Below are 17,426 nucleotides of genomic sequence, written 5' to 3'. Positions count from 1 at the left end.
GTTTTATATATTTATATATAGTTGTAGTAATTTATTTATTGTATATTTGCATGTACTTATTTTTATGTATGGGATATGTTTTTAAGGGGCGTGATGTTAGCTCCTGTTTTGATTGGCTTATGCATGGTATTTTAGAGAGCTTAGTAGTGTCATTCATTATCTGATGAAGCAGTGTTGGGATTAAACTGTGAAAGCTCTTATTCCTGTTACATTAAAGACTTTACGTTTGCATTTTGAACGGAATAGTTGTCTGTTGCATCTTTTGTATGATATCAGCTGTGTGTTCCAGATATCGTATCTATGTATGTAATCAGCCTAACCCCTTTTTATGTCTGAATTTTCAAACTTCAGATGCTGGATTACAAGAACAAACGGAAGATCTCTCAGATTTTTTGAGCCTCTTGAAACAATTTGAGAGCCTTATGTATAAATGAAAGAAATATGAATGGCAGAAATTCCATCTAGAAGCCTGCCTTGAGCATAAAATCATACCTAGGGGCTTGAGAATAGTTAAAATGCCCATGCGGGGCAACAGTGAACCTGAGTTGCTTTCACAGTGGCAAAAATTAAATTTGGAACTGAGTTTTAGTTATTTAAGACTCTTGATAGACCATTATATGCCTATAGAAATGTTGATCAGAGCGGAAACTGAACGGCTTATACATCAGCTGAAAATGGAATACTCTGGTGAAGACTGTATGTTAAGGTTAAATAATGTTTGCATTGATTTATTGGCCTATGAATGCAGACTGAAACAGCAAAAAACAGAAGAAACTTTATAGGGATCACTCTGATTTCAGGAAAGGCACCGCGGTGGTGGTGCTGCGATAGCGTTGTCGCCTCACAGTAAGATGCTGTTTGGTTCGATTCTCAGTTAGAGCGTCTTCTGCTTGGAGACATGCGTGAATGGGCATACCTTTGTTGAAGGTTGTGTGTCAGGCCTGGCAAGCCGGTACGTAAAAATCAACTGCCAATCATTAGTGGGCCGGAGTTCCGCTGTGGTGACCCCTAACCGGGAAAAGCCGAAAGACACAAACAAACTCTGATTTCATGAATGAGCACATCTTTGTTTGGCGGAGGAGTTATGTTCAGAATACTGCTCCATCTGCTTTGACAGGATATGCAGTCAGAGTATCTGCTGATGTTAATGTGACTGTTACTGAGACCAACAATCAGCAGTGTTCTACAGCTTCAGCAGTGGTTTTGCACCCTGATAATGACATTCTGACTGACAAATATGGTGAATACCAAGCCACAAGCGGTTACACCTTCAACTGGAGCTCATAGCAGAGTTAAGGAAGATGGGTGTGATGTAGTGACCACAATACCTTCTTTTTCCGTGAATCCTTTCACTGCATTACCCCTGCCCACAAAGTTACTGGTTACATCCAGCAGAAGGCACTCACCGATAAAATATCATCAGAAGCGGAAGGCCTCTGCAAGTATCACATCACGGCACAGGCATTGGCAGTAGAGGTGAATGACCAACTGCCATTGAGTCTACCAGCTTCTGAGCTGTGTACATGACGATTATGTGAACAAGATGCACTAAGATGTGATGAGACTACAGGAGATCTTTCAACTGACAATTATGTTTCTTTAGCATTGGGTCTGCTTGAGGAGGAACAAGCATGCATAGGATGGTTGCCAGGCTACCACCAGCCTGCTTCTGATTCACTTAATGCTGTTTTAGCTGAACTTCCCTTAGGAATATCTCCAGGAAGGACCACCATTCAGTGGTGGAACTGTTAGAAGGCGATGGAAATAATGAATCAACGTGTACATTCAGGCCACAGGGACATAATCAGCTTGTTTATAACCTGTCCGATAGAACTTTGACTGAAGCACAACTTGCAGTCTTCAACAAAGGCTTGAGCTTTATACCAGCCAAAAGGTCTGACATTAATGATGTTGTTTTGGACTTAAGGCTATTTGCTAGGAATGTTGCATTCAAAGGTTTATTTGGTCAATCCAATGCCTCAACAGTAAGTACTAATACTTTTTCATGTAGTAAACGTAGTTCTTTTAACCCCCCTTTGTCTAACACAATAGAAGCTTTTGTCAGTGTGTGTGAGTTAGATATATATGAAGTGTTTTGTAGAGCTAAAAGTCTTTTCTCTAATTTAACAGCATCAGAGAGTAAAGCCCTCGAACAACTACGGAGATTGGATAGTATCAGCATCAGACCAGCTGATAAAGGGGGCACAGTAGTTATTCTTAATAGAATTGATTATTTAAGTTCTATGAATGAAATGATTTTGGATGTAGACTCATACTCGGTGATAGATGTAAAGGTTATTGATAGAAGTATAAGTACCATCAGGAATGTGCTCTACGAGCTACTTATGTACGGGCTGTTAGATTTTGACTTGTATGAATTTCTGCTAGTTGAATATCCACTGATACCAACATTTAGTGGCCTACCCAAGATACATAAAACTTTAGTGAAATCCCCCATTCAACCCATAGTCTCTGGGCATAGTTGGGCCACTGAGCCCTTGTCCCAGTATGTAGAGAACATGCTGAAACCTCTTCTAGAGGAGGCCCCCTTAGTGTTGAAGGATACACAACATTGTCTGTCGACTTTATTTGATAAAGTACAAGGTCTTGATTTATCAGAAATTTTGTTAGTCACACTTGATATCAAAACTTTATTTACAGTGAACCCTAATACAGAGGGGATAGACTCAGTTAGGCTTTATATGGCAGATCATGGCCATTATAGTCATGATACGATAACTGTGGTTTGTACGCTGTTGGATTTAATCTTGAACCATAATGTTTTTCTTTTTAATGATAGATATTTCCTGCAGAAGCAAGGGGTGGCCATGGGTACACCATGTGCCAACACCTATGCGAATTTGATGTTGGCACAATGAGAAGAAGAATACGTGCTGAATAGTAATGCCTATAATACACATTTAATATATTATGGCAGGTTTGTGGACGATATTCTTTTGTTGTGGAAGGGTAGTGAAGCACAATTGAATGAATTCATCATGTATCTTGAAGGGACTACCAGCTACCTTAAATTTCTTATGCATTGGTCATTAACCAGTATAAATTTTCTGGATATTACGTTCCATAAGAATGGCTTGGGAAGGCTTGACACCAAGTGCTTTAAGAATACATGCTGGAAGAATAGTATATTGCATAAATCCAGTATGCACCCCTCACATATTTTTAAAAATATTGTGAAAGGACAATCCTTGAGATTATCATGCCTTAACACTGATGATGCAGGTATGAGTGAATCTATTTATAATTTTTTACATGATCTTTTGGATAGAGGATACCCTGATAGATTGACAGCTGATGTTCATAGGGAGATACAAGTGCATAGGAATGATAAAGGAGCTCCCTATTTTTTTAATAAGTACAGGAATTATAACAGGCAGCATCGCAGTAGTAACTTGAATCATAGGTTCATGGGTAGGTACTAGGCTATCTGCCTGAGGGCATTTATAAGCCTAGCCAGATTGTGTCGGCTTTCGCCGCCCCATTGATTCATTAACTGATCCTCTGTCAAGCAGAGCCAATGAAGTGATCCCAGGGGTGTATTTTCTGTTACCCATCCACTCGTCAAGATTTGTCTTGAAGAGTGTTAGTGAGGGGCTCTGCCTAATGTAGTTTGGAATTTTGTTCCAAAGCATGGGGAGTCTCTGTCAGGAATCTATCCCTCCAGCATGTTCTATTTATTGTTGTGGTGAGGTTTAGCTCACTAGAGCGCGTGGCTCGCAGTGGCTCGGAATTTTTTAGGTGGAGCATATCCATCAATTCTGAGTTGGACATGGCTTTGCAAGTCAGGCAGAGATCACTTCTGAGTATGTGATATGCCACTGAGTACAGCCAGAGTTTTTTCAGCCTGGCTGCATAGGACATATGTTTGAGGCCAGTAATCCTCTTGGTGAGGTACTTTTGTGGACTTTCCAGCTGTTGGAAGTGTTTTGTGAGGTACATCCCAAATGTGGCATTGTACTCTATGATGGGTCTGATGTGTGACGAGTAGAGGGGCACTATAACCTCTTTATTTCTAGATGCGAACCCTTTAGTAATTAGATTGGCCACATAGAAGGATTTCCTAACCACTTTGGCAATGTGATTGTCAAAGGAGAGGTTACTATCTACCTGGGAACCCAGATCTCTTATTACCTCTTCTGTATTAAGGGGGCTGCCACCTATGTGGTAATTTGTGGGTCTTTTGTTTTTCCCAAACGGGATGACTATGCATTTTTTGGCATTTAGCTTGAGGCCATGACTTTGACACCAGGTGTCCGTCTCAGCAAGGCCCTTTTGGAGGATGTCAGTGTCAGCCGGAGAGTCAATTATGGCTCCCAGTTTGCAGTCATCAGCGAACTTGGTTAGCCATAGTCCTCCTGTGTTTGCCTGTACTTCTGAGAAGTATATGCCGAACAGTAGGGGTCCCATGACCGAGCCTTGCAGGACACCACTTGTGACTGGTTTAGAGTCAGACCTGGAGCCTGCTATTCTTACCGTGTGAGTTCTGTCTGTAAGCCAGTTAGCAACCCATCTCGTGACGTAGGGGTTTATGTTCAGGCTGGTGAGTTTTTCTGTAATACTCGAGTGGGGAATGGTGTCGAAAGCCTTGGCGAGGTCAAGGTAGACTGTGTGAACCACCTTTTCCTCGTCTATGGCCTTAGTGACTGTCTAGAAGAAGTCAACCAGGTTTAGTAAGCATGATCTATCAAAGCCGAACTGGGTCGAGTCAAGTGTTTGGAGGTTCCCATTGTTTTTACTAATGAGTTCCATGATGATGTGCTCCATAGCCTTGCAGACCAGGCTAGTCAGGCTTATGGGGCAGTAATTACCAGGGTCAGTTGTGGCCCTTCCTTTGTGGAGAGGAATAACAATTGCTGTGCACCATTTTATGGGCAAGTAGCCTGTGGAGAGGCTGAGGTTCAACAGCATGTTTATGTGGGGAGTTAGTTTGTTCTGTAGTTTATGCAAGACGCAGCCTGGGGCATCATCTGGCCCCATTGTGCTGTGTTTTTGGTTGCGTCTGTGATTTCCAGGACACTACACTTTTCCGATATTGTTGTGGGCCCTTTGGGGGTGAGAGGGGGGTGAAGTTTGCACTGAATCTATTTGCCAGGATGTTGGCAATATCAGCAGGTTCAGTATATTTTGTTCCATTTTGCACTAGTTCAGTGCATATCTGCGAGTTGTCACTTAGATTCTTAACATAGTTAAAGAAGACTTTGTGGTTATCTTTTGAACCCTTGGCTATTTTTCTTTCGAAGTTAGCCTTGGATGATTTTATGAGGGGCCTTAGTTTCTTACTGATACTGATCAGGGATGTCTTTCCTTCTTGGGATTTTTTTTTTTTTTTTTTTAACTAGTTTCCTCCTTCTATTGTATAGCCTATTTATGGCATGGGTCCACCAAACTGGTTTCCTTCTTTTAGAGGAGTGAGTCTTGGTTTTGTTAGGGATGGCACGATCCATGCATCCTTGTAGGTGCTCATAGAGTGCATTTGTAAAGGTTTCTGCATCTTGGGCAGCGTTATCCTTTAGCGTGGGGGGTGTGAAACTTACCACTTCTGTCTTAAGTAAGATGAGGTTTGTTTTAGAAAAGTTTTTTACTGTGGTTTCCTTAGTTGGGGGTGGTGGTGGGGTGTGGACATCCAAAGTGATTAGTTTATGGTCTGATCTAACCAGTGATGGGTTGACTTCTGGTGTGGAACACCTGTCGCCCATGTTGGTGATGACCAGGTCCAATATGTTTTCACCTCTGGTAGGGGAGTTTAGCAGCTGATCCAGGGCATTTGAGTTGATGAATTCCAGGAAGCGCTGGGCCTGGGAGTTTGTACTCGAGTAGTTTTCCCAGTTAATGGTAGGGTAATTGAAATCACCCAATATCAGGGTGTTCAGTAGGATCTTCATGTTTTCCAGTGTCTCCAAAAAGGTGGAGTTGTGGTCCTGGGTCATGGAAGGTGATCTGTAGCAGGCCACAATTTGCATTGCAGATTTGCCCGATGTTAGTTGCACATGGATGATATCAGAGGTATCATGCTGTGCCACTAACCTGGAGGTGTAGATATCCTTGATAAATATGGATACACCCCCTCCTTTTGTGTTTTGGTGTGTGTTCTGTGGCCGAAACATGTGGTATGAGTTGTAGCCCGGTAGTGCTGGGGTGCTCTCTGGAGCCTTGTACCAGGTTTCAGTTACTGCACAGATGTCAACATTCTCCATACTGAGGAGTGCTTTGAGCATGTGCATTTTGAGATTTAAACTCGGGCATTGAGTAGCATAACCCTCAGTTTTTTGTTAATTGTGCTGTTTACGGAGGTGGGTTTGGCTTTTGAGCCTTGCCTAAAAAAGGCACTATGAGGGCAGCAAGAGCCTTGGCCAGTATTCGAAAGCCTATGGGTGATAGGTGCAAGCTGTTTCTTGCGAAGCAACATGGCTTGTCGAGCATGTTGTCCCAGGCTGACAGACATTGGATCCCCTTTGAATGACACCAGAAGCTTAGCCAGTTGTTGAAATTGATCATTTTTCTTTATACTGAGGTATCATTCTTGGTTAGGGCAGGATGCTACTCAGGGTCAGGGTCATGCCAGCCTGGACTACATGATCAGAGAGCTCTTCCATGTCTCCTATCATGTTGTCCAGGAAGGTCCATCTCAGGTCATTCAAACCAACATGAACAATGACAGAGTCATATTTGTACTTGTTCTGGAGTGACCTGAGTGCTTGTGTTATGTGTCAGATTCTGGCTCCTGACAGGCAACTAACAGTAGCCTTCTGCTTGTCCAGCCTAGTGAGTGGGACATCAGTGTTCTTGACTATAGAGTCACCTATTGCTAGTGTGTTAGGTATGTCATTTTGCCTTAAGGGTTGTGATTGTGCAGCACACTGATTTTGTGTTTTATGTGTTGTCTGGTTTGTGACAGGAGGTGCAGGTTATTTTTGGTGTCTGCTTTGGAGGTCTCTGATGCTTTTGCAGGTTTTTTTAGAGCCTCCGAGTATGATGTTGTGTATTTGTGTATTTTTTGCCAGTGCTGTTTTAGTAGGTCTGTTTGTGGCTGGAGGTGTGGTGCAAGTGTTAACCTTCTCCTCTTGACTGTCTGTTCCAGTTTTGGGTAAAGACAGCTTGGCTGTATAATTGCATCTCTTGCATATGTTAGTGTTTTGGGGTAGGAGGAGAGGGTTTTCTGTGTACATGAGGCAGTTGTAACATTGCCTCAGGATACCCAGATTCACCAGCTGGACTGGAGAGTACACCTGAAATTGCCATTTGGTCATGCCTGAATAGTAGGGTGAACTGCTTAGTCACTTGGTTGGTGAGGGGTGAATAAAGAGCCTTGCCCTGATGGGCAATCAAGTGTCAGGGTGTATTAGTGCTTGCTATTAGGTCTGAGCAGGTGCTAGGCTGTAGGATGCTTTTTGAGTGCATAGGTTGAGAGTTAGACTAGTTTCAAGGGAAAAACTGAAGAGGAGAGTTAGTGGAGCCGGGAATAATTTACCCGGCGCGCAAAACTGTGCAAACACAGTTTTTATAGTAGGGAAATGAAAGAGATAAAAATGAGCCGAAAATGGCCAATAAACTACTAACTTCTGGGCTGGAACCACTCCTCCAGGGACAGATAGGCTGCTCAAAGCTCCCCTCTCTCACAGGTGAACAGAGAAAATTCCTTCTATCCAAGTTAAGGTATGGGCAACTCAGAAACTAGTATCACAGCCCTGAATTCAGCACTAGCCTGAAAACTGGACTATACTAGCTTAGAAAGCCGGGAAACAAGGAATTTTTTTTTTTAAAGATAAGGCAAAACAGTAAAAAATACACTTAAAACAGCTTTAACTACAAACGATCAGAAAAGGCTATCACACTTTAGTGTGTAGCCTACAACAGTTAAACAAATTATTTAAACAAAAAATGACTTTTTAAAAGTGCATGCAGGCAAATAAGTACAATATATGAAAAAAACAAGCTTTTAAATCACAATAAATGCTGGAAAATCTGGGTTTAGGCGGAAAACAGTTTAAGTACAGGAAAACTGATACTTAATCACTTCATAGTCTCTCTTCTAAGCTAGAAGGCTTGTATCAGTTTAAGGCTTTCTAGTGCTACCCAGTAGGTTAGTTACAGGAAAGATGGGAAACAAGCGCAGATGTGGTCTTTTAAACCAGAAAGTTGAAAAACTGTCCAAATGGTCAATAAACTACAATTTCTGGGCCAAGAACCACTCCTCTCATGGTAGACAGGCTACCTAGTGCTTACCACTCCCAATGATAAGCTAGAAGGCTTTCCTCCAACACAGAAAGGCTTGCAGGGCTCAGAAGCTTACCAACAGTCCTGGATACAGCGACTCTGTATCTGGACTAGGCTAGTTACCGGAAAGGTGAGAAACAAGTGCAAGTGCAGCTTTTAAACCAGAAAGTTGAAAGATATGGAAAAAACTGCCCAAATGGCTAATAGCTACAATTTATGGGCCAGGAACCACTCCTCTTGTGGTAGATAGGCTGCCTAATGCTTACCACTCCCATTGATAAGCTAGAAGCTTCCCTCCAACACAGAAAGGCTTGGGGGGCTCAAAAGTTTACAGAGAGTCCTGGATACAGCAAATCTGTACCTGGACTAGACCAGTAACTGGAAAGGCAGGAACCAAGCGCAAACACAGGCTTTTAAATCAGAAGGTTGAAAGAGATGGAAAAGCTTCCCAAACGGCCAATAAACTATAATTTCTGGGCCATAAACCACTCCGCCTGTGCTAGATAGGTTACCTAGTGCTTACCACTCCCACTGATAAGCTAGAAGGCTTCTCTCCAACACAGAAGGGCCTGAGAGGCTCAGAAGTTTACCAACAGTCCTTGATACAGCAAATCTGTACCTGGACTACACTAGTTACAGGAAAGGCAGGGACCAAATGCAAAACGGGCTTTTAAACCAGAAAGTAGAAAGAGATGGAAAAACTGCCCAAATGGCCAATGAACTACAATTTCTGGGCCAAAACCCACTCTTCCCGTGGTAGATAGGCTACCACTAGATAGTGCTTACCACTCCCACTGATAAGCTAGAAGGCTTCCCTCCAACACAGAAAGGCTTTGGGGGCTCAGAAGTTTACCAACAGTCCTGGATACAGCAAGTCTGTATCTGGATTAGACTATTTAAAGGTAGGAAACAAGCTTAGAATTTTTTTTTTTTTTTTTTTTTTTTTTTTACAGAAAAGCAGCTACAACAGCAGTAAATACAATTCAAATTGCAGTGCAGGCCAGCACACCCAAGTGTGTAGCAACACTACAACAAATACAGTTTAAATAAATGCAATTAAATTAACAAATGACTAAAAAATAAGTGCAGAAGGCAGTAAATTAGAAGGCTACTAACAAGCAGTAATAAGTGCAGAGTAAGAGCGACAGAACAGATAGCATGCAGAACAGCAACTAAGACAGTTACAGTAAGAGCAGCTGAATAAAAAATATATATATATATATATATATATATATATATATATATATTTATTTATTTATTTATATATATTTTTTTTTGAGGGAGGGAACAGAGCAGGACTAAGAGGCTACAGGGGTTGTCCTTCCCAAATGCTCTTTTTGTACACAGTAGGACTGCCTGAAATCAGAATATGATCTCACTGCTCTCAGTTGATTGAGAAATGAGATGGGCCCAGAAAGAGTATCCAAATACAAATCTACAAGAGGGGTGGGAAATTTCAAAGCAACCAACATTAACACCAAAACAAGAACGGGGAGGGTGGGTGGGGAACTAACTGTAGAGAGACGGCCACAACTTCAGTTGAGTTAATATTCAGTGAGAAACACAAATAAATTAAATACAGTTTGTTTGTGTCTTTCGGCTTTTTCCCGGTTAGGGGTCGCCACAGCGGAACTCCGGTCCGCTAATGATTGGTAGTGGATTTTTACGTACCGGGTTACCAGCCCTGACGCACAACCTTCAACAAAGGCACGCCCCATTCACATATGCCTCCACACAGAAGACGCTCTAGATGAGAATCGAACGGGACAACGTCTTGCTATGAGGCGACAACGCTACCGCAGCACCACCACCGCAGTCTCAAATAAATTAAATACAGTACTATATGAAAAAGAGCAGATAAAAGTGTACTTAAATTCACTTATACATCCAGTTGATTTCAGATAGATCTTAGCCGGCCAAAGCTCGGAATATTAAGCAGAGATAGCCCAAAATGTACCACTTTTATATAAGGCAGGACAGAATGTCAATGATGAGGTGAAACTATCCCCTCTGCTATCAATGGCTACACAGAATTTCTAACAAGTACTCTGTAGAGAGACAGCCACAACTTCAGTTGAGTTAATATTCAGTGAGAAACACACATAAATAAATTAAATACAGTACTGTATGAAAAAGAGCAGATAATAAAAGTGTACTTAAATTCACTTATACGTCCAGTTGATTTCAGGTAGATCTTAGCCGGCCAAAGCTACATCCTAAAGTGCTGTTTTCCTATTCTAGTAATATTTCTGACTTTTGTGATATTATTAGGAAAAACTAGCCTATACTACTAGCGGATGAAGCCACCAGTGAAGTGGTTGGGTCTCGTCCGAGTTTTATTTTTAGAAACAGCAAGAATTTGAAAAAGATGGTATGCTGTGGCCCTAAGGTTACAGTGACTGATCCTTTCCTAGACTAGGAACTTTGCCTTGTGGTAAATGCAAAGCATGTACTTTTATAGTCAGAGAACAAGTGTTTATTCACCCCATTACTAGGAGAGAATTTGTCCCTAGGTTGTCTGCCACATGCAATAGTAATTGCCTGGTATGTTTAGCAACTTGCACGGAGTGCCAAAGTTTTTATGTGTGCAAGACGTACGTTTAAGGAAAGGATTTTGGAACATGTTGGGAATATCAGAAACAAAGTCCTTACAAATGCATTGGCAGTACATATGGCTAAAACAGGGCATAATGCCTTCCATTTTAGAGTTTTACAACTGGTTAAACCTGGTATGAGAAGAGGTAATGTGAATAATTACTTGGAGAATTTGGAAGTGAAATGGAATATAGCCCTGCAAGCACATAAAGTTTCAGGGCGTAATGCTAGTATTCCTTTAAGGCCAGCTTTAATTAGTAGAAGGTGAACTTGATTTTTTAATTATATGTGATTTTAACTTGTGTAAGTGTTTTACTTTGAGTTGCTTTTTATATGGATCTGATGAAGCGGTAACCCCATAAAAGTGCTCATCCTTTTGTAATAAGTGTTTTAGGATGTTTTTTGGCTTTTTTTCATCTTTGTTGGTGTGCTCACATCTTGTTTTTAAGCCTGGATTTTTGTTGTTTGTGAGCCACCTTTGGCAGGAGTGTGTACTGTTTATTTCATTCTGCAGATACAGAAACTGGCAGTGACATGAGCTGGATGGAAAAGAAGCACAACACCTGTTCCAAATGCTGGTCGGTGTCATTGTCAGGGGCATTAAACCTAGAGTATTCCCAGACAAAACCCCGGCTATTAGAAGCACTGAGACCAACATCAGCATGGTAAAATTTGTTACTGATGTCAGGTTGTACACTCTGGTTGAAGGTCAAGTCCTGGACTCGTATATTGGAGTTGAGAGTGTGAAACATGGAGAGAAGGTGTCCGTACCAAAATCAGTGCTGATGAAGTTACTGTCAATACTAAGCTCACTGACACCCAAAAAAAAGCACTGACCACTCAGGAATTGACATACATGGATGAATTACTGTCAGCAAAACACCTGTCAGTGCAGGTCTTTTCAGGGACAGTGCCAAAGTAGAGCACACCGATGAAGGTGGAGACAGTTTGTCCAAGTTGGATGGCAAAGAGAAACTTAAGAACATTTTTATTCTGCTGATAAGAAAATCTCCAGAAACTTACCATAGTCAATATCAGAAGTAATGGGAGCTGGGACACATTTTGTCATCACGGTTTTCACTTTTAAATGTACTTCTCTAACTTGAGCTAATTTGGCAGCCACTAAGCCAGCAGGAGTAGGAGCATCAGTTATGACAGAAGCAAGATTTTTCTTGCGACTTCAAAGAATGAGGATGAAGAGGACTTTACCAGTGAAATGTTTTCTAATAAGTGGCTTCATGCTGGTACAGTGTACACTGATCCATCAGAGGAAATGTGTGATCTCATGACCTCTGCTTTCTTTCAAGGAATTTGCAACAAACATTTTAGATGAGCTCGTTTACAATGGGGCAACAGTCCGTCTCCAGCTCAGAGTCAGTGGTTTATGTATGGACTTAGAAACAGCAGATTATAGTTCTAGAAAATGTTTAAACAATTGCAACTATAAACTGTCCTTCCAGTGTCACAGTGCCAAAGGAGAAAATTCTGAACAAATATTGCCTCTGGAAATAGTGTGTGAATTACCATGGAAGTGAAGCACATTTGGTGACCATCACAGATTCATAGATACCACAAGGCTATTAGGTCTTATGACCATTCTTGCCTTGCTGGTACACTCCCTCAGGCAGAAACTCCATTCCCCAGGAGGACCATACTTGTCATTCTTGGAGTAAATTTGTGGGTATCCATCCATCCAGCTAGTTTGTTTCAAGGAAGGTAACAAGTTGTGCTGCTTATCATGCAAGGGAAGTTTATTCCAGAGGTTTGAAATGTGCTGGGGTGTAAACCTATTTCTCCTCTGTTTTAGTTATCTGTTTCTGAAGATTTAATTCCCTGGTTCTAGTATTGTCATAAATATTGGCTTGTAGAGAAACAGCAGGTCCGGGGTAGAAAAGGCTTCATCCCTCTGCTCCACTCTGCTAATGCCTGTAGCCCCTAACCCCAACCCTACACCAGATCTTAGAAAAATACATCCCATTTCACTGCCACTGCACAGGACATCTTGGACACCAAACACATACAGAACCTACTCTCATGCATACTCAAGTGCGCATGCACATACACACCAAAATATAGGTGTTGTCTAACTAAACCCCCTACCCTAACCTGAAAATTCACACACATCCAAAGCTGTCCTTTACTATCGCCTTACTTAACTTTAACCTACAACACTGTCAGTGGTACGTACAACCCCCCTCCCAGTAACACACATACACACACACACACACACTCTTACCTTAAAACCATGCACTTGATATTTTGTGCACTCGACTTTCAGGTCACACACAGTAAATGTTCGACCTTTGGAACATTCAGACTTTTAAATGTAGCCAATATAAATGTCAACTTTAAGGTCACACAGTAGCAAGGAAAAGAAAGTTCTCATCCCTACTATTTTAGCAATCTCGCATCAGCACCTTCAGTCAGCTGGTCTGTTGACCAAACGGGAGTTGACATAACAGTTGTCAGGCAAAAAAAAAAATACAGTAAATATTGAAAAAAAAACCCTTATCAGCATTGACATCAACCCTCCTTATTCCCATTTTGCACATGGAATTGAGATGTTGAGACAACAGTAACCATCACCTAGCATCAGTGTTCACACCATGTGGGGGTTAACCTTGCTAGGATTATTCTTCCATACCACACACATGCACTCACATCTATGGCTTTTTAGCTGCTGCATGTTTTTGGAATGTGGGAGGAAACCTGAACATCTAGAGAAAACTCGTTTGAAGACAGGGTCCATGTCAGGCCATGCAGACTCCGCAAAGAAGTCTTTCCAGCCAAGAATTAAACCTTAGAACCTCTTGATGCAAGTATGTTTATTGTAAATGTGTACATATGTGTATGTATGTGTGCATAAATGTTTAAACATACATGTATCTTGCATGCACACGCACACACACACACACACACACACACACACACACACATTGTAGGATAGTGGAGCATACAGTGCAGCTTGGGAAAATGTGGAGTGCTAAACTAAGTCTTGTGAGTTTATGGTGGATGGACTCATTACGATGCCATACGATGCAACACTTTTTATCACTTTCCATCTTTTATTTATCCCACCTCAGTTTATTTGTGCATTTCTCTGAACATGATTGTTCTTTGTTTTAAGGTAAATTTATCACGCACTGCGTTCTAGTGTCTTAATTAAGAATGTATATCAGTGATTGTAAGTTGTTAGTCTTAAATGCTTTCTTTCTATGTACTGTATTGTCCCCAGTGCTCTGGGAAATGCTCTTTTGAAGTCAACACCCATTACCTTTTTTAAAAACTTCAATAAAATAATTTATTCTTTAATAAAATGATATCCATAAAAAGTCCATTTTAAAGTAGCACATCCTTTTTATAAATGTATTGAAATGCAGACTTTCTTCAAATTTACCTGTAGTCATTTTGGTCAAGTCCACAAGGCTTTTACCTTCTGTAAGCCTAGTCATGTGGAATGTTGAGTCCCCAGTTAAAACCTGGATAATCCTCTGAAAAGGGGAATCTGTCACATCCTTCACTTCTGAAAGCAGAGGTCATCATCTTGTTGTATTGGAGAGTTCACATCAACTGTTCATCTCATTGGACCAAAGGAGCTTTATCTTACTTTTCTTCTGTAGTGTGGCACAAATTTTGTGAAAGAATGGCCCAGTGGTATAACATTACTATAGCTTCAAGTAATGGCAGTCAGTAACTGATTTTAGTTAATGTCTTGCTGCCATGGAAAGTGAGCATCCCACTGGATGCCTGATTCATCTGCTTCTGTGAAATCAGAGCTGTGCTACTAACCTTATGCCTTTCAGACCAATTGGCTTACACGTGCCTTAAGTTTTATGTGAAGACTTGAGAAAAATTATCGTACACAAGCATCACTTAAGCAAACAGTGCTCTCGTGATAAATCTGAAAATGGTCCCTTCATCTCAGTGCTTATCCTTGTTGACATTTTCAGGTAAGTAATTAAACTTGATCTTGTTAGTACTTGATGTTCCTTGTCCAGGCATCTGCTTATCTCTGGTCTCTGCTATACCTTTTAGGCCAGTTGTTTGATGACGGCATTTCAGTGATTCAGAGATTCAGTCATATGATCTGTATGATGTTCATGTTGATAATGATGATGGTTGTGGTGATGGTGTTGCTACTGTCATCAACCCTGCAAGGCCTGCTTTGATCCACGGATTTTCACTCTCAGTGTTTGTTGTTTTTTCTGGAATGCAAAAAAGTTCCCAATCATGTCCACTTTGCATATTTGGTAGTGTCACAATATGTTGCTGTTCATCAGTTTCTGGTATAGTATCACCCATTACTCTGATTCCATGGCATCACACTGTAGGGAAAGTAAGTTTCATCTTCCTAAGGTAGTGAGCATACCTGCTTGCAGTAGCAAAGGTTGTGCAGCATTTCACTACAGCAAAAAACTTAAGAGTGCAGAAGGGTGTAAAAAAGATATTTGTGAGTGTTGATTTTTTTATAGTTTAATGGTTTATTTTGTTTGTCAGCATCATCTAGGGCGAATATTCGCCAGACTTGTCTACAGGAAGCACTGGATCATTTGGCCACTGGCTTTATACGTGGAGGCTCTGGATTCTTGCGTGCAAGTGGTGATATGCTAAAGGGGACGAGCTCTGTTAGCAGGGATGTTCGAGTGGGAGTTACACAGGTTAGAACCATGTTTCAGTTTTATTTCACAACAGGCATATTTATTTATTGAGACACATTTTTTATTTTTATATGTTTAGTCTTGCTAATTATTTAGTACTAATACTGACCAAAATATTTATCTGTGTTTATCTGGTCGTAAAGTCTGCAGTCAGTGTTCTGAGTATGTAGTGTTTTGTCATGAGTGCTTAACTGTTTAGTGCTACTAAAATTTATCTCATTTAGCTGGTGTCATTACTTACCATAGTAATGTGTGTTTGTCATGTTAGTTTACTCTCAGCTGGCCTACAGTAATACTTCATGTATAATACTTTGTAGTACATATTTTTATATCCACATGTTGTTTAAACAGTACACAGTGTTGCTGTCTTGTCATGTAATCAGACTGGAATTTCATTCATTGTTACTAAATCCTGTCATCACATCAAAATGAGTGTCACATTGAAACGTTAAATGCAAGTATAATTTGTCTTCAGGGTAACCACTTGTATTCAGCTAATTTCTGTTTACAGAATGCAGCATGTTTTCACAGAGTGGTGTAAACCTTCAGTGCCTCAGAAGTGCCGTTATCAAGAATGTACCTCTCTGGCTTGTCTCAGTACAGTTATAGAACATATGCTAAAGAAAATGTTTTCATTCATAATTATAAAGCCTTTAATTTTTAGCATTGCTGACCCCATCTGCTGTTCAAAAAGTACATATTTTGGTGAAATATATTTAGCTATTGCAAACAAACATGATAACACCAAACAAATAAATCCAGTGTTTGACTGTAGTGTTTACAGACAACAAGCACTCTAGAAGATATTTCTGACAGACTCTCAGAGCTGTAGCTTCTGCTTTAGGTCTGGGGTTGGCTTCAGCTGCAGGCTTTTGGAGCTGTCCCTTTCCCTTAGCAGCTCGGCTCTTGATAGTTCAGCTCCGACTCAACCTTCAGCGCCAGGAGCGGTGGGGGTCCTCTGGCTTTGATGTCGGTGGCTTTGGCTCCAATCGCATTTCCCTCAGAGTCTCGTTTGCCCTCGGCCTTCAAAGTATTGGATTGGGTTCTCTTGGCCCCCACAAGAGCCTTGACTCTCCCTCCCTCGAATCTGACCTCTCTCCCTCTTGAGTTGGCCGTGCCAGCTCCCTCTCTCCTGTCTCCTTTGGGACAGCCTGTATCAAGAAATTTTCAGCTGGCCTCTCATCAGGAGCACTCCGAGTCTTCTGACACTTCCCCTGAGCATCCCCCCGAGGAGGTGCACCGGAAGCAGACATACAAAAGGAGGCACTTGGATTCCCCACTGGAATCCCTGACAGAAGGCACGGACTTGGATGAGGGGGAGGGGTCCCACAGATCCTCACCTGACAATGTCTCTTTTGGAGACATCTTGGAAATTCTTCAACAAAAAGGTGGGTGGTCTTCCCTCAAATGCAGCTCTGATGAGTCTGTGTTCCTGGAAGCATTTGGAACAGGTCCATCTACATCCTGGGTTTCCCCCCCTGAGGATCCCCTGATTGACTTAATGTCCCACAAGGCTTGGAAGGAACCGGATACGGTGGAGCCCATTCCTAAGTTCCCTGATAAGATACTTAGCACCCACACTGGACAGAGGATGTCCGGGTTGATGCAATGGTGGTTGCAGCAACGACAAAGAAAGAGCTGGCCCAGGAGAGCGCTTCGGTTCATCCTCCTGACAGGGAGTCAAGGACGATGGACAGGTTCGGTAAGCAGGTCTACTCTTCCGTGACCTTTTCTCTGAGCGTGCTGAACTATCTGGCACACATGATCAGACTTCAGAGAGACCTCGTTAAGGAACTCTCTGCTTCTGCCCTGGGTTCCATGTCTAAAAGGACAAGAAGATCTTTTCTTCCAGAATGGCCACCATCCAGTCTGTCTCCAACATGTCCATGAGGTTACTCTTGCATGTTGCAGAAGGCACCTCAAGGGTGGCCAGTTCAG

General features: G+C 41.6%; 1 protein-coding gene across 2 annotated transcripts in view; it reads left to right on the top strand.

The window, feature by feature from the left end:
• HEATR5A (HEAT repeat containing 5A) overlaps positions 1 to 17,426 on the top strand; it is a 2,570,019-nt gene that overhangs the window by 372,902 nt on the left and 2,179,691 nt on the right. For both annotated transcript variants that reach the window (XM_044073826.1, XM_044073825.1), the window contains exon 6: positions 15,328 to 15,488. In XM_044073826.1, coding sequence (XP_043929761.1) covers positions 15,328 to 15,488 — 161 coding nt within the window. The remainder of the gene's footprint in view (positions 1 to 15,327; positions 15,489 to 17,426) is intronic.

The sequence above is a fragment of the Protopterus annectens genome, chromosome 6.part0 (genome assembly GCF_019279795.1).
Source record: "Protopterus annectens isolate FY-2018-M chromosome 6.part0, PAN1.0, whole genome shotgun sequence".
Taxonomy (NCBI): Eukaryota; Metazoa; Chordata; order Ceratodontiformes; family Protopteridae; genus Protopterus; species Protopterus annectens.
The sequence above is the reverse complement of the archived record's forward strand: the minus strand, read 5'-3'. Positions and strand labels throughout refer to the sequence as shown.